The 22,632-nt window shown below is 37.4% G+C and overlaps 1 protein-coding gene across 2 annotated transcripts; it reads right to left on the reverse strand.

Annotated features, from left to right (window-relative positions):
- Nucleotides 1-5,611: 5,611 nt before the first annotated feature.
- Nucleotides 5,612-21,331, reverse strand: LOC107095221 (mitochondrial import inner membrane translocase subunit TIM16-like). Of its 2 annotated transcripts, XM_015391221.1 has the most exons (22): nucleotides 21,263-21,331; nucleotides 21,117-21,174; nucleotides 20,883-21,028; nucleotides 20,701-20,799; nucleotides 20,522-20,617; nucleotides 20,283-20,433; nucleotides 20,029-20,204; nucleotides 18,480-18,588; nucleotides 18,266-18,352; nucleotides 17,454-17,596; nucleotides 17,243-17,347; nucleotides 14,937-15,022; nucleotides 14,672-14,813; nucleotides 14,497-14,586; nucleotides 14,300-14,416; nucleotides 14,061-14,196; nucleotides 13,853-13,944; nucleotides 13,639-13,725; nucleotides 9,686-9,770; nucleotides 7,048-7,184; nucleotides 6,604-6,669; nucleotides 5,613-5,825 (listed from the first exon to the last, which is right to left on the reverse strand). In XM_015391221.1, exons 1-22 carry the CDS (start codon nucleotides 21,314-21,316, stop codon nucleotides 5,736-5,738), a joined length of 2,352 nt encoding a protein of 783 aa, XP_015246707.1. In that variant the 5' UTR covers nucleotides 21,317-21,331; the 3' UTR covers nucleotides 5,613-5,735. The 2 variants fall into 2 exon arrangements, with proteins under 2 accessions (XP_015246706.1, XP_015246707.1); XM_015391220.1 differs by lacking the exons at nucleotides 13,639-13,725; nucleotides 13,853-13,944; nucleotides 14,061-14,196; ... (13 more) ...; nucleotides 21,117-21,174; nucleotides 21,263-21,331 and adding an exon at nucleotides 9,979-10,073 and having other exon boundaries at nucleotides 5,612-5,825.
- Between the last annotated feature and the right edge of the window lie 1,301 nt (nucleotides 21,332-22,632).

The following is a 22,632-nucleotide window of genomic DNA, read 5'->3' on the forward strand; positions in this document are numbered from 1 at the left end:
ACAACCCTTTATAAGAAAAGCTAAAACATATTCATAATGCTAAAATATCCTAGTCAAAGCCTCGACTGAAAACTATAAAATAAACCATTACAATACCTAAAAATACGTTCAAAGTGTTGAGACACACAGCTAATTTTATTTGGATGTTACAGTCCAGATATTATCGATCCCCCATATAACCTCAAATAAAACAAACAGAGGTTGTTTGAAAATGACAAAATGTTAAAAGTTCGAAGCGTTTGAATACTTTTCGTACGGCACTGTATAAACACCACGCAGGAAGCACTCACTCTGACACACATGTTGTAGGAATACGTTTGAAATGTTTTGAACACACATTAGACAAACTTGCCGGACCAAAGCAAGTGAATTTATTACGTCTTATATTATTCAACAAGACATTTTTGTTAAACAGAGCGCTTAACAGTGTCACCTAGTAATAGTATTGAAACCTCAGATCTGCTGCTAATTTCTTCGCTCCTCCGGCTTGATAAAACCGAGAGAGAGCATCTTTGACAATCTGTCCCCGGCTTTGGGGAAGGTGACCAACACAGACCAGACTGGTGCACCATAATGTGCACCAGGCGGGAACACTAAAGGTGACCTAACAAACAGACAAATGGTGTTACTTCACCTTGCAATGACCAACCATCACACATTTCAAGCACTGGTGAGTCTGACTCCCCCTTTGACGGGAAATGACACAACAATCCTGGCTTATAAAAAACAGCACTGTTTTGCTCCTGGATTGTCCAGCTGCTTCACTGTAATTCAATCAACGCGACCAGGTCTGCGTATGAAAGGCCCTCAGTGGTGATAAACACTACAGTCTTGTATTTTCTAGCTAAAATGGTTCCAAACCAGCTGTGAAAAACATGTGGTGGTCCTATCAGCAGGAGATTTGTCCCCAATAAGCTTTAGCTGTGAAAAAAAAATGGTCATGGTGTTTCTCAGCAGGAGGTTTACTCAGTGCTGCCCTCAGCTGGACTGATTAGAACACCACACTGTCCCAAACTGCCTCATTGCAGTCTGTTTAAAGTGGCAACTTTAATAAAAAATACAAGTTCTGGGAAACACCTTATGGTTCGACTAAGCAGTAAACATGCACTTAATACAAACTGCAGCTTTTCTCAAATGTTTTATTTACGGCAAAAAAAGTTTTTCAATCCCCTCAGAAAATTCTGCTTTTTATTTGTTTTTGGATACAAATGTTGAATATGCATCTATAATGGGGAAAGAGGATAGAGAGCAAGAGAGGATATTTACAGACAACCCTTCTCGCTCTCGTCACTCCTCCGTCTCTTCCGTTTCCCATCTGATGATGTTAGCTGCTGAGGGTCATTTTATGTTTTAAAATCTAGGAGTTTACATTTACATTTTTTAATTTGTGAGCAAGTCACCGCTCTGATCTCCTCTGCCTCCTGCAAATATCTTCTGCTCATGCATGAAACTCAGCTTCCCTGCATTACGCCTTAATAAAGGCGGTGATTCCAACATCACAAAGCCACCGCTTCATTTCAACAGAGCAAAGAAAATCAAAGAGCAGGGAAAACAAACCGTGTGTTTTCAAATGCTGCTCTCATAAAATCAAGTTTGCTTACAGAAATACTCCGCTGCCCTTTTAAAAGGATGTTGTGTATGCAGCTTTTTGCGTCTTGCACAAACATCTTTCACTCGCGTTTGAATCTTATGCTTCGCGCTTTAAAAACCTCATCTGAAGGAATAAAACCGGTGCTAATATCCCAGAGTCAAATGAGCAAATCCTGCTCGTAAACTGAAATGAATGAGCTCTTATTTTTTTGGCTGAAAATTGCCCCCATAGCTGTTTCAGTTGTCCACTGCCCTGAATTAAGGGCAAATATTTACCTGTTACTTTTTGATATTTTTTGCCGTTATTATTTTTACAGATGTTCAGACGAGACATTTTTAATGTGATGTTGAAGTTGCTTTGTTGTGTTCTGCCATAGCTGCTCTGCAGTCAGGTCTCTGCTGCTGGTGACCAGTCTTTAAAGGGGTTGAAATAACGGAGATTTCATTTCGTTTTCTAGAGCTGTAGCCTCTAACCCGGGGCCAGAACTTCAAAGAATTTGTTTTTCCAAGAGAAATTTTTCTTCACTTTGATCTAAATTATAAACTTGATGAACTTTAGTTATTCATTTTTTCTTAGAGCCACAAAGAGACATTTTCACAAAGGCAGTTTTTATCTGAATTCTGTAGCAAAGGAAGATTTCTGCAAAACAAACACGACACTAGATTTTACTCATACTTTTCCAAATAGGTGCACAGTTTCTAGTACCGGTATGTATGGACAATCCCTCACATTTCAAATACAAGATACTTAAAAAATATTACTTTGCAAAGATTAAAACAAAAATCAATGCTTTAAATATTGACGAAACTTATCTCTAAATATTTCTTAATTGATGGAAGAAAAATCAGCCAAACTTTTTTTTTAAAGCAACAAAAATCTAATTTATTTACAAAATGAAGTAGTGCTTCATTTGTATGTGAATAAAGCTCAGTTATTTATGATAAAGATTAAAAAATAATGAAAATAAATCCGTAGCTAGCTAAATATTTTTACGCACCTGTAAAAAAGAAAAAAAGGTGAAAAGTGTAAAAATAAAAGATACCAATATACATTTAAACCTGTTACCAAAGGCCCACCACTAAAATATTTAACAGAACAGTAAAAAAAAAACTAAACAGGAACAATATCGAGAATCTCACCTGTAAAATTGACTGAAACATTAACTACAAAGCCTGTCTATTTCTCATCAGAGTGACATAATAGAAGGAACAGTAGATGCCTGTTACCTAAATCAAAACTCTGTGACTTACATTTAGCTCTAATAAACAAAGGGCAGCTTCATTTATCTCTCCACTTGGCATAAATGTCAAATTTTATAGAAAAAATATCCCAAACTCTATTACTAAATAAAAATCTATGTTCTAATGTTACATTAAAGCAAATATTTATTTGTTCAGGTATGATAAAGTAAGCTATGTGATTGAAACAAAACCGCTTTGCTCCTTCATTAGCAGATCTAAACCTTGTTTTGTTATTTTCTAAGTGCAAAGATAAAAACTATGCTTGGATGAGTCATTATTATTTATATGCATATCCAACAAGTGAATTGATAGCCCATTTAATTGATGGTATAAATTTGGAATGGCTGCTCTGAAAGATAAAAGGTTTTTTATTATAAATAAAAGAATAGACAAAGGAAGAGACAGGGGGGCGGTTAGGGCACAGGCTGCATGCCAGCAGAGAAAAAGATGCCGTGTCCAGCGTCCTTTGCTGCCGCTCTCCATCTGGCCACCCGCCCACTAAACGGCCCTCTCAGCTCTGAAATCACCGGCTGTGCTGGGCCAACTGTGGCAGCTCCTCACACATATACCAGCCTGCAGAAAATTAGGCCACTGAACTCTTCCTGCCCCCTCGCTTAGATTAAAACTTAGGCTCATTTCCACCACCTCCTGGCTGCAGAAAATTTACAGACAACCAAAATACATCTATGAGGAAGAGTCTCAAGTTAGATGTTTACAAATTATGCAAAGTTTTAAAGTTGTTTTATCAGAGACCTGCAGGTCTATAAAACTTAAGGCAGGGAGGAATTAGTATGGCAAGTCATATTACCGTATAATCAAACCTCACTACATCCACCCACATATCTGTTTTTTTTATCTTAACTGATAAAACAACTTCTTTATTGCTAAGATCAAACAAAATAAGAGATACACAAGGAAAACGTTTCTGATTTCAAAAGTATTTTTGTTTTAGCATTAAATGTTTACTTGGTATGTTAAGGTGATATAAAGAATTTAATTACTAATGCTAAACAATAGGTTTCTGGACAATCTTCATTTTACCCAAAGCAGACATGGAAGAATTTTATATCCTTTTTTTCCCCTCTTTTTAATTTATTTCATTGTTCTAAATGAATATTTAGAGGGGAAGTATATTGCCTCAGGAATACATAAAAAAAATAGAATACCGGTAACAAGCAAACGAATAAGGAAAACAGAGGTGGTCTAATAATTGTTCCCTATATATGCAATCACAAAAAAAAAAGAAAACCAATATCACTCCAGTTGATGTGAATTAAATCAATAAAAGTTCCCTGCTATTTTTGTTTACATATAACATGTTACATCACAGTGAGTCAAAGAACCAAAAGAGTGAAGAAAAACTGACTTGCTGTCAGTTAAAGTGCGCCCTCTAGTGGTGTAACCTCTGGAGCACAAAAACAAACAAAAAAGGCAAAAATGTTAATTTCTGACCAAATATCCTTGATGTTTACACCTGGCCTGACAGAACGCATGTTTTCATTAATATAAGCGGTTAAAGAACACCTTGAAGGTCCCGTCAGTTAATAAAACGTGTTCCAAATATTTCTGATTGATTTAGTTACCATTCGACAGCAGGGCAATGTAGACATTTTTAAAACATTACATTCTGGAACCCTTTATTTATAAGAGGAACTGTGCATCATTTTGGTGTAGCAATAATAAGTTATTAGAAATACTGACCAAGATGCATGTTAAATTTGCTGTCCATTCTATGATAAATTAGCTTGCCATCTGTGCTCCTTCCCAACACCCACCACCTTCAAACAGCAGTTGATCCCAAGCCTCAGGTCAGATATTAAAGTTGAATCGTCTGCTGCTGTGAATGGACAAACCTCACACATAATGTCATTAGTCACAGGCGTTAAATAAGCCAGACATGGTTTCCATGACAACAGCTGCACCAACAGATGCAGAGGCTCTCCTCTGCAGATAAAAACCCAGGGAGAGACACGGTAACCGGCAGCAGAGATCTGAGCCCGACACGGATCCAGACAGGATCCACACATTTTCAATATTCAATAAGCTGTATGAACCCTTTGAGCTCAGCCTGTAATAATCTGCACTTTCCCCTTATTTTATGGTGTATACATTTGGGGATGCTGTCACATTATTTTCCATTGTTTTAAGCTGTCTTTGTGTTGTTTTGGGAACCAGTCGCTATAGTCTCTCAAATTAGACTCAGATTTATTGTTATCTAGTTATAAAAGTGGTACGGGCTCCTAGAGATGTCACAAAAATCTGAGATCCAGGATGACAGAAATGACCCTTGTCAGAGGCTTACTTTGTTGGAAGTGCCACGGTGTTGCACAAAGGGTTAATGATATGACCAAGGCCACAGGAGGCCTGTTCAACTTACGTTTTTGCACATTTGTGAGGTATTATGTCAGTATTTTAATTTTTTCCAAGTGCCTTTTTATTACAGGTAAATATAGAGAATAAAAAGTTATATGAAAATATATATTTTCCTGGCACCATGTTCTGTGGTCGAACATGCAGAATTTTAAGAGTTGTAAAAGTCTCCAATTGGTACAACATAGCGGTGTTCTCCTGTTTTAGAGGAATTTTATTACGATATTGATAATAATGTCAATGAAAACAAAAAATGTTTAATAAAGTTGTATTTGATAAGTGTGCTCGTATTATTTTTTTTCACATTAACATTAATATTACAGCCATTTACACGGAACAAGAGGCAGATTTACTCAAGACTTCCAAAGCCACAGTAAAAAACAACGGGGGATTGATGTATATACACATAATAAGTGCAACTTGTATAGTGGAAATTCATTGCTACGGACCCCAGGCTAAAGAAAAGGCTTTATTGGGTTATAATTTACAGGGGATATGGGGAGGGGGAGGAAAGTGAAGTATACATTTATCCTTTATGTTTCTGGATTTTGCTGCGACTGCTGGTTTTTTTCTTGATTCTGAATATTGAGCTCCTCATCCAGACGTTCTTTTGCTCGCACCACCTGGAATAAAAAGATAACAGCACAGGAATGATTGGCAGCTAAAACTGCAACAGCAAATAATCAGAATAACTTAGACAACAGAGAGGTGTGACTCAAATTTTCTAAGTTTGAGTGAAAGTACTGTATTTTGCAAAAAGAAGTTTTTTAGGAACACAATGTGCATATTTGTACACAACATCTGGTTGAAAACGAAATGCAATAAATCGAAAAAGGGTCCAAGTTAGAGGAAAAGAAACAACGAAGAAAAGAAGATACTAGACAGGAAACAGAAAGAAAAAGATGCAAAAAATGACAAATACAATAAAAAAAACGGCAAGAAAAGGAAGGATGCAATGAAAAAGAAGAAAGGGACAACTTAGAGGTAAAGATAGATGGGACGGACGAAGATGGATACTCCACAGCACGAGGATAGAAAAATGACAAATAATATTTGTATTGAAATAAAAAATATGTTTTGTTTTTTTCTCATCAGAATCCCAGATGAAAATACAGGCAAAATAAAAAAATACATAAATAAATAAATAAAACTGACAACATTTTAATGTGGTCTGAGGTATTATTCTTTTACATGTAAATAATCCAGAACTGTTAAATTACCAATAGCAAAAAATGCAAACATCCCTTGTCTTTAATATCTGTAATATGCCATATTAGTATTGCATCCTGATAAAGCATTTGAGTATTAATGCTATCAATATTTTTTTCAACCTAACAGGAAGTGACACTAAAGACATAACACATCACGTCTCCCTGCCTTATGTGAAAACTGAATACTCACTTTGGATTGGAGGTAAAATGAACCTCCTACTGACTTTTCATTGACTTTAAAAAGATGTTCGTAGTTCTGTAAGAGAGAAACAATTCAGTATAAGTGTCTTTCATTTAAAAATAAAAAAAAATGCACATTTAAAATGCCACCTATTCTGACACTGGTTAGATATAATCAAACTAATTTGAACCAATTTTCAAGTTTTTTTGCTGATAATTTCAGAGATCTCAGCTAGATTTCATCATTTAAAGAGCTGAAGTGTTAGCACCCTCTGGAACAAATCTACAGCCGACCCTGATAATCCAGTTAAACCACACATTCTTTCAGCACCCTAAAATCCCCGAAATTAGACTCAGAAAGGCTGGATCCAAGTCCTTTAATAAAAAAAGCTGAAACAGCGGAATATTTAAAAACATTTGCATATATTTCAGAATAACAAAGCAGTGTTTATACCTTCTGTATCTCTTCAGGACTAAGTGTGGAGAGGTTGAGGATTTGTTGAGCCTCCTGTAGACTCATCCCAGAGATGCTGGACGCTGCGGCTGACTGCTGCCCCGTTCGGCCTCTGGCCCGGGCTGCTGCTTGACTCGCTGAAGGCAGAAAATACAACAGAGATCCATCTTGTAGTGATGTTTGTGGCAGCGTGTTTGTACTACCTTTGATCCATTTTATTTTAAAATCTGGTCAAACATGAACTCAAAAATGTTCTATAAGTCACAGTTTGCAATGGATGGAAAATACAAGAAAAAAGGAGAGTATTTTCATGCTTTTGCCGTTAATACCATCTTTAACAAGACCAAACATAAAAATATTATCCTTAGGCTGGTTAATCTGGGGTAGATTATTTTAATCTACACTTTCCACCTATCCATCTGTAGTTTTGTGCCTCTCCAAGTTTGGGTTGTCAATGAAACAACTTTAGTAGAGAAACCAACAAACCCCTCTACATTCTGTAGGACACCCAGGTCTGTAGAAATATATACAGCCTGTCCAATATATACCAGTGGGCCGTGGTATGAAAAGATCAAATGGAAGCATTCAGACAGATGGATCAGTTTTTTTCTCTGCAGCAATGCCAAAGCTGCTCCGATCTGCTTTAGCAAAAGATAATTTAGAAGTTATGTCAGAAATAAAAGCTCTAAATTGACTGTTGCCTCCATGATCATAACACAGTCTTTTGTAATAAGACGACGAACCAAACAATGAGAATTGGCTCATAGCATAGAGGGTAGCCACCACTACAGAGCTTGTTCAGGAATGGTAGCAGCCAGATGTTCTGCACACACAATGAAAATGACTTACTGGTTACTGATCTGATGTCAAATAATTTTTTTATCCCAGAAATATTAATATGCATCTTTAATTATTAATAAAGTCACTGCATATAATTAATGTACACTGTGTGCAGAATTATTAGGCAAATGAGTATTTCAACCACATCATCCTTTTCATACATGTTGTCCTACTCCAAGCTGTACAGGCTTGAAAGTCAACTACCAATTAAGTAAATCAGGAGGTGTGCACCTCTGTAATGAGAAAGGGCGTGGCCTAATGACATCAACACCCTATATAAGGTGTGCTTAATTATTAGGCAACTGCCTTTCCTTTGACAAAAAGGGTCAGAAAAGAGATTTGACAGACTCTGAAAAGTCATAATTGTCAGATGTCTTTCAGAGGGGGCAGCAGTTTGGAAATGACCAAGCTTTTGATGCTGGATCATCGCACAATCAAGCATTTCATGGCAAATAGCCAACAGTAGCGCAAGAAGCGTGTTGAAAAAAGAAGAAGCAAAATAACTCCCCATGAATTGAGAAGGATCAAGCATGAGGCTACCAGGAAGCCATTAGCCGCCAGTTGTGCCATTTTTCAGAGCTGCAACATGTCTGGAGTACCGAGAAGCACAAGGTGCTCAATACTCAGGGACCTGGCCATGGTAAGGAAAGCCGAGAAAAGGCCACTTTTGAACAAGACACACAAGACAAAACGTCAAGATTGGGCTAAGAAATATCTGAAGACTGATTTCTCCAAGGTGTTTGGGTTTGATGAAATGATGGGCCAGATGGATGGACACCAGGCTGGATCAGTAAAGGGCAGCAAGTTCCTTATCAAATCACACGCCAGCAAGGTGGAGGTGGGGTACTGGTATGGGCTGGTATCATCAAAGATGAGCTTATGGGACATTTTTGGGTTGATGATGGAGTAAAGATCAACTCCCAGACCTACTGCCAGTTTCTGGAAGACACCTTCTTCAAACAGTGGTACAAGAAGAAGTCGCCATCATTCAAGAAAAACATGATATTCATGCAAGACAATGCTCCGTCACACGCATCAAAATACACCACAGCCTGGCTGGCCAGAAAACGTCTAAGTAGTGACATGGCCCCCTTGTTCACCTGATCTGAATCCCATGGAGAACCTGTGGTCCTTCATGAAATGTGAGATCTACAGAGAGGGAAAACAGTGAACCTCTCTGAACAGTGTCTGGGAGGCTGTGGTGGCTGCTGCACGCAATGTGGATCTCAAACAGATCAAGACACTGACAGAATCTATGGATGGATGGATTTTGAGCGTCATGGTGAAGAAAGGCCATATTGGTGACTGATTTGTTTTTGAATGTTGCAAATGTTTATTTCTGAATTTTGACTTGTCATATTGGTTTTACCTGGTGAAAATAAACAAGTGAGATGGGTATATATTTGTTTTTTATGACGTTGCCTAATTCTGCACAATATTTACCTGTACTCACAGATTATCCTCATAATATGGCCAAATCTAAAAAAAAACAAAAAACCCCAAAACTTAAACTTCCAAAAATATGAAACTTTGATATTAAGTAGTCTTTTGGGTTGATTGAGAACACAATTGTGGTCGAATAATAAAAATAATCCTCAAAAATACAACTTGCCTAATAATTCTGCACACAGTGTATTAAAAAAAAAAAAAGAAATAAAATCTCTCAAACCCGCAAGTTAAGGTTTTTTTTTTTCTCTCCATTCTCTTAAGTTTTGACCACAGCTGTCACCAATGAGTGTTTAAAGAGTTTAAATAACAGTCAGATCGCAGACATTGGACTGCGATCAAAATAACATACCTGCATATTCCTGCTGTAACGCCCGGGCGAAAGCTCGTCCTACCACCTGAACACCCATCACTACGATCTGAGCGAGGTATTTAGCCTGAAAGATGATAAAATAAACATAGTAACTGACAATGCTAAGAGACTGAAGTCAACACATCAACCTCAGAAGCTCTTTGACAGCAGGCGTTATGTTATGTAAAGTCAATTACAGACATTCTAGCACTAAAAACCCATATAATTTTATCAAAACGTTCTTAACGCCGTAGATAAACACACTACACTCTAATGTAATAGCATCATCTTACCATTTTTACAGTAATGAACTCCTTCCACAGCCGAAATGCCGACTCCCGGTTTCACACATGGACACTGAAGGTTACCGGGGCATAGTTCAAGGAAGCTCGGAATCGCAACATTCGAGACGGTTCAGCTGCAGGTGGTGGAATTTTAAACACCGCCCCCTGCTGGCGGGGAAGGTTAGTGCAGCTTTGCTGTTTGATTCTAGAGCAACCCAGTCTCATGGGAAAATGTACCCCCACTACGTTGGTCCACACTGCAAAACGTAGTGGAGGTACAGTACATTAATGGCCATTTTTTTGTGGTACTGTTACGTTTCTTCTGCCTATATGCTTTCTATTGTTTTACGTCCTAGTCACGTGACTTTCAAGATTCCAGCTGGGAGAAGAAAAAAAAAAATATATAATCCAAAATTCTGAGAAAAAAGTCAGAATTCTGAGTCTAAAGTTATATTCCGACTTTTTTCCCACATTAAACTGAAATAAAATAAAATAAAAAATCCGTCAACTTTTTTATATATTTTATTCATTCCCCTTAATCATCTTCCGTATGTCAGTTCCATTGCGCTCTAGAGAATGTTATATCTTAGTGTCTGGTCTCTTCTTCTGGTACTACTTACCTACTTATCATGCCAGTTGTTTTTTTAATTGGAGGATAAAGACACATGTGACAGTACGGAAGAGGATTAGGGCCACTGAAAAAAAAAGTTAACTGATTTTAAAATGTTATTTCATTATGAGGAAAAAGTCAGAATTATGACTTTGATCTCACAATTCTGACTTTTTCTCACAATTCTGACTTTAATCTCAGAATTCTGACTTTTTCTCATATTATAATGAAATAATATTTGAAAATCAGTTTTCAAGACGTTTTTTTCCTATTTTTCCAGTGGCCCTAATCCTCTTCCATGCTGTCAATGTGTCTTTATCCTCCAATAAAAAAAAAAAAACTGTCTAGATTTTTTTTCATGGTAGCACTTTTTCATGAGTCCACTTGGTTCTTCCACGATTTTTTTATTTTATTTATATATGTTTTGCTTTTTTATGTCTTGAAAGGCAGTGCTACCCAACTCTTTTGGTTAAACAAATAAAAAGTACTTCTAAATAATAATAATAAGTAACTTCTAAAATAGTTAAGCTCCAAATATATAATTACTATATACTAAACTCAATAAAAAAATATTGTCCAACATAAACATTTACATGACTGCCATAAATACAGCAGCATTGCTCACTATAATTAGTTAAATACACAGGTGATCAGTTTATATGGTGTTTATTACAAGACAGTCTTGAAAAAGTTCACAAACCATTACTATAGAAAGAAAACCACAATGTTTTACTTGCCATAAAAAACAAATCCAAAGGCGAGTTAATCAAATGATAGCATAAAACAGATCTTTAAAAATCACAATTACATACTTCCAGGGACATCCACCGTACATGTGTTTAATGCGACAGGCAAGAAAATGCATCACTAATTCCAGAAAGTCGTCCTTAGGATGTAAACAATTATTTTCAACAGTTTCTACTCTGCCCTGAGTGACGACTACACAATGTTGGCTTCACTCAAACTTACTAACACTGAGCTGTTTGTCTAACTAAAAACCCTGATTCGTTACAAATATCCCATTAAAAGACAAATATTCCCCAAGAATATACACATGGACATGGATCAAAGTTAAAAACATTAGAAAACCAGCAAATAAAAGGGAAAAGTTAAGTAAAAGCATAAGAAGCCTAATTGGAATATAAAGATCATTGTTCTTGTCTTACCCACATCCCTTAATGGCAAAATAGTTAATAAAAAGCTAAATATTCTAAAACATAACACCTACCATGTTAGAATTGGATTTATATGTTGGATTTAAAAGGAATGAAACCCGTTATTACTAATATAAGAGATTTACTGAGGAAAAGCACCATGGCGATGCTGTCATTTCCTGAAGCTGAAGGTGGTATAGGAGGCTTGAACATGTTTGCATCATCGGACTAGAAGGTAATCAGTCTTAATTTGTGCTATATTAACAGTCCATTATAAAGCAAAGCAGTGGTCCCTCTTTGATAAAAACATTCAGGCTAAACAGATTTAATGGTATTGGAATACTGTGTGTTTGCAATCAAAATACAAAAAAAGGCCTTGTTTTCATATTTTTATAACAAGCTGTTATAGAATTAACTAGATGTTATGACGCATGCATCAGAGGTGGGTCTGCTGTGAGCGGCTGAAGTTTTTATTCAGTTTGCTTTGAAAATTTAATTCTTGAGATGCTTCCGATTTATTTCTTTGTGTGATTATGCTTCGATTATTTAATAATTTCCTCAAATCAGAATAATGATTTTCAAATATGGACATGTTTCTTGGCACCCCTGGTAAAGATGTGGAAAAATGTTGTAAATAAATACAAATTTAGTTGCAGCAGCATAAAACTAACAGAATGGAAAATATATATATTTTTTTAGTGATTGGAGCACCAGTTATTGTGACCTCTGTGTTCAGATCCAGAGTACTTCTTCTCTTGTAGCATTTTCTAAGCTTGCAGCATATATAGTTTAGGTTTCACATAGACGTTTTAAATCATAGCTGCTAAGCTTTTTCAGTGCTCATTGAGCCATGTGTTTAAATCACTATTCTGCAGCCATACTTTTATTTAAAGTATCCTATTATTTGAAAGAGATTATAATGCAATGAGTTCTAATAAGGTTTCCAAGGCTTTTGGAAGAGAAAAAGGCCCAGTGAATTATTATTACTGAATTATAGATCCTCCACTGCTCTTAAAATGAGTCATTTTTCACTCATTTTATTCCAAATCATTCTTAGTTCCAATTGAGTAAACAATACAGTTCCTATTAAAGAATCATCAACCATAAGAGTTTAGCGAACCACATGTTCATATTTGTTATGGTGGGCATCACAGCCAATCACCTGGCTGATATGTTGTAGGTGTGCAGCATCGTATTGGTCTACCAGGTAGGCATGGTTTAAAAAACATTTCTGTTAGAGTGTGGCTTTGGCAGTACTACAGACTGCGGACTCAGGTCTACTGGGTAGAGTTCAGAATAAAATTACTTCTCATTAGTACGACTTGAGATTGACAGAGGTTGGTGACGTCATAACCTCAGCTTGGATCAGATCATCCATCCTATTTGAGAGAGAAGAAACATAATAACTAGAAGGGTTGGATTTTCTAAAATGTTCTGTTTGATTTTAAGCTCCTAAAAAACAAGATGTATTCATTATAAAGCATTTTTATACACCAGCACCAAGTTTGCCTTGTCTTTAAACAGAAAAAGATAAAATATTTAAGTTCAAACTCAATGATGAATTTATCCCAGAGGGGTTTTTAGAAGTTTTTTTTTTTAAGTTCAGTTGTAATGTAAATTTTCTTTTATTCGTAGGCTGCAGTGTTTGTTCTGCTCAGAAGGTGTTTGGGTGATGCGCTTAAACATGAATGGCAACATAAAATCTTGAGCTGTTCTCTCCTCTCTGCCGTTGACACTGTGACTTTAAGCAAAGATCAGACGATGATATTCCGCTTAATCGTCCTGAATCACAGGGAGACAAAAATGAGATCAAGTTAAGAAAAAAACTGCAATAAATGATCTGCCTTTCTTTAAAAAAAAATAACAAAAAAATGACGAGATGCTCTTTTTGCCCCATTTACTCACCCACTCCTCTTCATCCACACCTTCAAAGGACTCTTGGGGCAGCGGGTCGTCCATATTACCCAGCTTAGCCACCATGGCACTCAGGAGCTAGACCATAAAGACACACTAAGTGTTTAGTTTGCAGGGAGACACAGGCATGCTTTTTCAGATACTGCAGGTCCATGCTATCAGATTGAAGACAAACTAAGCAGATAAAAAACATGCAGAGTTTCACCTCATCTTTTTTCTGTTCATCTGTTTTTTCCTCCAAGTAAACAGAAGAGGGGAGGTATTTTCTCACTGGAGCCTCTTTGGGGGCCTCGCTCACTAAAATAAAAACACAGCCCTGCATGAAGCAACCAAACGTAACAGGACATGTCCAGAACCGACATGCCGGTGTAAAGAAAGGATTGTGACGAGCTGTGTTGTGTCTGCGTCTGCACCTGGCGTCATGTCTTTTGGCTTCAGGCTGAGCTTTTTATGCTGGCCGTTGGAGCCGGAGAGCCAGGCAGCGGCGGTGAGTGCAGGCTCCCACCACACTGCCGTGTCTGGGAACACGTCATCCTGGAAGAACTCTTTCTGGAAAGACAAAAAGGAAATAAATGATGCTCATTGAAAAAATAAGGGGGGAGGGGGGGGGGGCATTACTCCAAATGTCCACGAGGGGGTGCTGCAGACTCACTTTAACACGGGGCACTCTGAAGACTACAGGCTCCACTGTGGTCTTGGTGAGCATCATTCCCACAGCTATTTCTACATCTCGCACGTTGCACTCGGTTTTAGGTAAAAAGGCCAGTCCCTGCAAACAGAGCACCGCATTAATCTCCTCCTCTTAGACTGATTCACTTATTAATAGGTCAAAACAAGGAAGCTTGTTACCTTATGAGGCTCAGGAGAGTTAAAACTGCTGCATTCAATAAAATATGGATCTTCTGGGACCACCTCATAGATGTAGACTCTGGTGTCTCCCTAAAGAAGGGCAAAAAAACCCCCAGACTTTAGCCGTGATTTACCCTGCAGCCTTTTGCACCAATTTATCTCTTATTTTACTCACTTTTCCAGTGAGAATCACGACGCTGGTGTCAGGGTCGTAAAAAGGGATGAGTGTGGAGGGGGACACATTCAGAGCAGTACTGGCAACAGGCCCAGAGGACAGGGAGTCAGCAGAGAACAGGTAAAGTTCTCTTTCACTGCGACTAAAAAAACACAAGAAAGGGGGGTTAAATACCGAAATGACATGGGAGGGTCATAATTTACAATTAATGAAACAGCCATGATGCACAGTGTGAGGAAAAGCACAGAGCTTTAGCTGTTAGTACCTGTCAAATCCTGACACCAGCAGGTACTTTCCATCCAGCACCCAGACCACACGAGCCCCTCTGTGGCCCTCCGGACCCGGTCCTTCCTGGGAAAAAAACAAAGTAAACCAAATATCTACAAAAGCAGCTTTTCAATCACTGATTTCTGTCTCACAGTTCAAACAATAATGTCTCACATTTTGGGAAAATTACACAAAATGTATTTTGAAACACTAGTTAACTGTGCTGGGTTCAAGTATCTTGTAATATTATCACTGTTCAACCACAAACATTGGTTCATGAGTTGATTTGATAGATCAAACAGTGCAAAGCATACGTCTGTAGAAGAAAGAGATTGCAAACAGTTTTTTTTTTATATAGAAACAAAAATAAAAATGAATACAAGTGTAGACATGAAGGTATTTGAATTATAGAATTGGCATTCACTGCAATTATACAGCAAGTTTGTCCCTACCAGCTTTACACACCCGAAGACATGCCTATTATTTTCTCAGATAGGAACGGGAGTTTTTAAGTTTTACTTCACCATTACTAACTGGATTCAACATTAATGTGCATGTAAAATAATAAAGTAACTGAATGAAATGGATGGAAGTAAATGAGCTCATTAAAAGCATGAACTTCCTTTTATCTACATAAACAGCTGCATTGTAATTCTGGCTCCATGTTCTGGGCTTCCGTTCTGCAGGAAGAAGATCCTCCAACAGGTTTTCTTCTAGGATGCCTGAGTAAATTCCCAGTCATCCGGTTCATGATAACCACAAAACAGGCTTAAACTGGAATGCAACCGTAATTTCATTCAGTTTTTTTTTTTTTTTACGCGTCTTCTTAAGTTCATTCTAACTTAGGCGACTTGATTTGCATCTGACCTGGAATGTGCTCAGGATTGACCTCCATGCTGCTTAAAAAAATCTGCACTGTCGAAACATCTTCTAAAAATGGAGCGGCTGCCTTCCAATTTGAGCCTGTTTAGTGATTTTTCTACGACTATGACTTTCCATCGATTATGGAAAAGCATCCCACAGCATGATGCTGTCTCCACCGTGTTCAGATGGTATGATAATCCACAAATCTGTGGCTAAAGGTGTCCTTTACATCATTTGGCACTTCTTATGACCTTCTTCTAAATCTGGATTTCTCTTTGCTTTTTTTTTAATGAAGACCATTGTCCTGCCTACATATTCTCTCACCTGAGTATTTGATTTCTGCAGCTCCTCCAGAGTTTCTTCTTTCTCCTCATTGCCTGGCTTGCTAATTTTCATAGACGACTACCATCTTGAAAGTTTGCTGCTAAGTTTTAATCTCACCACTTTTATAAAGCAGTCCTCTGTGAGACATTAAAGGTATAGTGGAGGATTGTTGCGGATTTTTGAAAAGACCCGCCTTCTCCACTTAAAAAAAAATGCCCCAAGAGGGAATGCCTATTAAACGCGTGCAAGAGCATGCAAAAGCCCATTTCTCCTCGTGCACACTCTGTTTAAAGTTACTGTTTGCATCACTTATAAAAGCTTAATTTCCAAAAGAAGATCTGCAATTTTCCCACTATGTCAGTAAGTGAAAATGGGAACGAGCACATAGGACGACCTTATGTAAACATATCACCAGAATAATTGACTATTAGGACCACTTATTTTGATGATCCACTCGGAAAAAGAAAGTGCTTAACTATACCTTTAAAGGCTGTAACTCTGCTTTTAAAACATGTTGTCCCTGAACTGTCTTTTATTTATTTGTGCTGTTTGTTCACTGAGGTTCTCTAACAATCCTCAACAGCCTTAAAAGAACATGGAAGTGGAATTTATTGTTGGGATCAGAGTTAAAGGAGCTTAAGACAAAAACAGGCCACATTTTTCAGGTTTGTATTTGTCATATACATTAGTAAAAAATTAATTTCTACATGCTTTGTCGGTCATTTACATATATTCAAAATTCCAGTCAAGTTTGCACTGCAAAAAACACCTAAAAATGAGCAAAAATTTCTTATAATAACCATATTTACCCTTAATTTGAGTGGGTAAATAAAATGATCTGTCAATGGAACAATTATTTTTACTCTTAAAATAAGATAGATATTATGCACTTGAAATAAGAGACTGTAGTTGTTTTTTCTTATTTTAAATAGCGGTAATAATTTCTTATTCCACTGGTAAAGTGTCTCACCTGCTCAATCCAAGAAGAAAATACTTACTTAGATTTCTTCTTTTTGCAGAGTGTCGTTTTTTTTTACAACACAAGCTAGATTATTATTTCTAATCTTTATTTAGTTTGCCAACATCATGCCATACAGCATTTATGTTAATGCATACTTGCACAGGTGATGTCGATTTGCGGGGGTCATAGATGCGAACTTTCGCATCCTTGCAAACAGTTGCCAGCAGCTTGCCGTCAGGGCTCCATGCAATTCCAAACACCTAAGCAGGAACATCAGGATAAACCAAACCATCCATGAGAAATTTCCCTCCGCTTTATAAAAAACACATCTGCATGTCCATATTTTCAGTCAAAACACCGACCAACCTGGTCCTGATGTCCAGTGAGAACCTTGACCTGCTCCCCGCTCTCCAGGTTCCACAGTCTGACTGTGAGATCGTAGGATGAGGACACCAAGACTCCGCTGGCAAGAGGGTGAAACTTGATGGAGTAAATCTTCTCAGTGTGACCTAGAGGGAGTAAAAGAAGTCCTTACATTAATCTGCCATACTGTAGTTACTGTCAACCTGGGTCAACTGTCAACATGAAGAGTCAAGGACATGTTTTTAAATCACTGCTACTTGATATTTATTACTGAGTAGCTGAGAAAATAATTTATAAATCTTCCCTGATTCACTGTGAGTAGGACTGTGCAGTTTTATCCAAAATGTTTAGTAAATTGCAGGACATCAGAGAAATGGGAGTCAGAAAGCAAGATCTCTGCAGTAGCATCCACATCTCCCTCTCTATACCTCTGTTCATCTTTTTTTTTTTTAACTTCAGCCCATTCAATGAGCCACTACAAGCCTAAATAGTTGAAATCTAAGTAAATTAGTAACTTATTTACTAAGTAAAACTAAGTAAATAAGTGCATTTGTTCTTGAATTGAGCAGATAAGAGAGAATATTTACATTATAAACAAGGAAAGACAACTACAGCCTCTTATCTCAAGTGCATAATATCAAATTATCTTATTTCAAGGGTAAAAATACTCTTACCATTCATAGATAATCGTATTTAGGGTAAATTAAGGGTAAATACACTTTACTTAGAAATCTTTGTTCAACTTTAGATCCTTTTTTTTTGCAGTGTATAAATAAATTTAGATTGACCTTGTGTCACCATGAAAAATGACCTACCTTGTAAGACGAGCTCAGGCTCAGTCAGGGTGTCTTTCAGCCCACCTTTAGGTACCTGCCACAGCCGGATTTTAGCATCATCTCCAGCTGGAAGCAAAGATTCAAATATACACTCAGAGAACATACTCTTGGTTCTATGGGCAAATGAAACATCTGAAAGTTACATTTTATTCTGTAAGGATGAGGTTTCTATTTGCATTAAGGAGTCACTCACCCACTGCCAGTCTGTGTGTGTCAAAGGGGTCCCAAGACAAGTCGGCCACGTTTACAGAGTTTTGGATGGTGGGTAGAGCCGAGTCAGGCTGCCGCCCTGGCCCAGAGCGCTGAGGAGGAGAAGGAAAGTAAAAAATCAGCTTAAAACATTACAGGAAGATACAAGCTATACTGTAGTTCAACCACCTGCAATACAGCTGCTGAAACTGCTGAGGTTCTGATCTGCATGTCGACATTGTGGCGTACCACAAGGCTGACAACAGAGCCCAAACAGTTTACTAAGTTGGTTAAAGATGTATGTGATGAAAAATAACAGTTAAGCTCTCACTGTATGAGATGATACTATAGTTAGTATCACCTGCAATCCCTCACATTATAGGTAGTGTGAGGGATTGCCTTTAATTCAATGAGTCGATGCAATCAACTGGTTTTTCTTAGAAAACTTTGAATCAATTTGACTGTATGATCTGGTTGAATTGTAAAGTGCCTTGAGATGACGTGTTGTGAAATGGCACTATATAAATATAGTGAATTGAGCTGAATACTAAGACATGGATACTTGATAATAAGACAGAGGAAAATTCATCAAACTAACCTAAATGTATTTGTTTTGCATTCAGAAAGCAATAATTTCAATGCTGTGGTAAATATATAGGATTAAGTTTTTAAAAACAAATCTCAGGGATCATAATAAAGAGCCGAATAGTTGCCGCACAACGATTCATTCAATACTGTATACAGTTGGCCCTATTACATTATATTAAGCATACTGCATTACATTATTTTCACTAACATCCATGTTTCAACCATCCATAAAATAGCAATAATTTACCAGGAAGGACACAGATTAGAAATACATAGATCCCTGCTGATTCTACCTCAGACAGGAAGATGATTCCAGAAACTGCATCAAAAACAAAGGATTCAGGGAACAGTTTGAAGGCAATTTTCCCCCTTTAGGCAGGAACTAAACATCCCTGCTGAAAATAAAAGAATCTTCCAGCCCAATTCGTAGACTTTTTGCAAAAATACATGCCTGATTCCATATACTGCAAAAAAAAAAATGTAGATCAAAATAAGTATTTTTTTCTTAAAATAGGTGCATTTTTCTTGAATTGAGGAAGTAAGTGATACTTTGCCAACGAAACAAGACAATTTACATTTAAATTAAGAAAAAAACAATGCATTGTCTTATTTCAACAGCATGTTATCTAATTATCTCATTTCAAGATTAAAAATACTTATTCCATTGGCAGATCATCTTATTTACCTACTCAAATTGAGGGTTAATACATACAATTTAAGAAATATTTACTTATTTCTACATTGTTTTTGCAGTGTATACTTGTTTGCTTGTTTTTACATTGTGGATGCTTGTTCTTAGTGTTTTGAACATGTCTGTGTATTATATTTGCATTATGAGCTGGTATCTCAAAGAAAAATCTCATTATGGCTACATAATAACAATACAGGCTAATGATTTTGCTAGTAAAGACGGTTTAAATTTCTTGTTTCTGAACAGATACATGGAGGTTTGATGGAAACTTTACCTCAAAAACAGCAATCTGGCCTCCTGAGATGGCGAGTGGCACCGCAACACGTTGGCTGTTCACACAGAAGCCGTCACACTCTCCTGGTGTGGTTAGATTCAGGTTGCGGATGTTGGTGATGTGCTTGTCCCGGTGCATCACCGCACCCTGGATATGTCGGAATTTGGATGTTGGTCCTAAACAAAAAAAAGCCAAGAAGTTAAAATCTTCAAAGTAAGAATATGGATGGTAGAAATCTGGTGTCATTTTTTTACCCATCAGGTTTTGGATTGCCTTAACATTCTGGCTTGGGCTAGGGAGGAAGCCTGAGGAGAGACCAGACGTAGAGGAAGGAGAGCGGGATGGGGCAGCACTGCTGCTGGGGGTGCTTATTGGACTACTGGAGGAGGAGCCACGAGGCTGATCCTGTAAAAACAGAACAGTGACGATTGTTTTAAATTCTTCAAATGTGCTCCCTGCTTTAGAAAAAAAATTTAAAAAATCCAGGTTTTACCTCTTTATTTCCTCCACTGGGTGGCTCCTTCTTAACTGGTGCTTGTTTTGCTGAGGGTTTGGGTTTCTTGTCAGGGTGCAGGCTAACTTTTCCCACCTTAGGACAAACAGAGCTCCTCATTAGAGCTTTCTACGCAGCTTTAAGGCTATAGCCACCTATTGTGATTGAGGTTCTATTACCTGCTTTTTTCCCCCCTGCCACCACTCCTCTGCAGACATGGCTGGAGTCGTGCCCACCGTATCCGGGTAAAGGTCATCATGAAATTCATGGCCTGAGTTCTAAGCAAACAGGGCATCCATTTCAAAACAGAGCAAGAAATCGAGAGAAATTCACCGGTTTTAATTCTGCAGTAATTCTGTACCTTGCGGGGGACTTGGTAGCTGATGGGCACGATGCAGCTGTCTGTCAGCTGAAGAACACGCATGACTTCACAGGACAGGACATCCAAGGCCAGTTTTGGTACCATGGCGACGCCTCTTGTTGAAGCATCAGTCAGGCAGTGACTCACTAAGAGAAAATGAAGAAAGAGAGAGAACAAACATTTAAAGAGGAAATAATAATCTTTAAGCATGCAGAAAAAATCCCCAAGTATCACCTTGAGTTAAGAAAGGCTCAGAGGCGGAGACTTCATAGCACTCAACTGCAGTGTCTCCCTACAGGAAAGAGAAAAGTGTTATAAAACAGTATTTCAACTTGATCTATAAATAAAAGCAAAACCAATGGAATTATTCTACAGCTTACAAAGCCAGCGAGCAATAGGAGGCCAGTGTCATCATCCAGCAGAGGGACCAGCATCCTGGAGATGGAGACAAAGAGGGAGGAAGAGAGAAATCACTTTTTGATACTTAAGATTGCACTTTAAAACATGTCAGCGAAGTTTGACCAGGTTTGACCACAAGATGGTGGAATTGGCTCTGTATGCAGTTAAACAGGGAGATAGTCGATGAGCAAGAATGCAGAAACTCCTTTAAATCTTCCACAGACTTAGACTTGTTTACCCCCCAAAAAGATATTTATTATTCTACTGTAAAATACTGTAAAAATTATGCAGATGGAAAAAATTATTATATACAATGCATGATATACAACAGCAAGGACTTCTTTGCCCTTGAATTCCTCAGGTCCTGCACTGAAAATTAGTGAACGGACAAAAGTAAGATTTAAAAAAAGGTTTTAGAAAGCTTGAGCATATATAGATCAAAGCAGCCCTACATGTTTGTGAGAAAATATGGCTACATTTTCAGAAGCCATTTTCTGGAAAATACTCTTTAAAATGGAATAAAGAAAAGAAAAAGCATATTTAACTAAAGTTAATAAGAGCAAAACAAAAGATTAAAACAGTGGTGTGAAGACTTTTTTTTTAATGGCAACCAGTTTTCTGGAAGGTTTACCAGAAATGAAGCTGTTTCTGTCTTACATCTAAACATAAAAAATTGAAGGATGACTACGAGAAAGACCACTTGTAGAGGATCTGTGATGCTGGGGGCCGGTTCCCTTTCCAAAAGCCCTGAGATTCCAGAAAAGGCTGCAAGGCATCATAAACCCTTAAAACAGCTGGATACTAATAATCTTAAACATGTGGGCAAAGATAACACAGAAATAGACCACTGGATAGAAAATCAACCTTGTGCTGTAAACTAAGGAAAGGAGAGTAAAAATGGACAGATGACTCTGAATGATCCCAGGACATTTAGCTAAAAGGAATGATCAAACATTGCTCCTTATGTTTTCCCGTATGCTCCAAACAATTGTGAAATATTATAAACAACTTAGCAATTTCTCTTTTTTACAAAGTATTATCAGCTTTTTATGTCAATAACTTTGCCAGAAGCGATCAATAATATTAATTTTCTGCAAAATATTACAGATAATATTGCTCTAATAAAGGATTTGTTTATCTAGAGGCTTTTTACACGTCTTTACTAGGATTGTAAATTATTGAGGTTTGCACAGTAAAGTGCTAATTAGGATGATTTTCAAGGCACTAAAAAACAAGTCCAAATAGTTAACTGTATAGCATACATGCAACCAAACAATGTATTGTATGTGTATTGGATAATATTGCATTGAGAATGTTATCATTTCTAGAGTTATATCAGGAATTTTGGATT

This window comes from Cyprinodon variegatus, unplaced genomic scaffold (genome assembly GCF_000732505.1).
Source record: "Cyprinodon variegatus isolate N-32 unplaced genomic scaffold, C_variegatus-1.0 Scaffold529, whole genome shotgun sequence".
NCBI classification, from domain to species: Eukaryota; Metazoa; Chordata; class Actinopteri; order Cyprinodontiformes; family Cyprinodontidae; genus Cyprinodon; species Cyprinodon variegatus.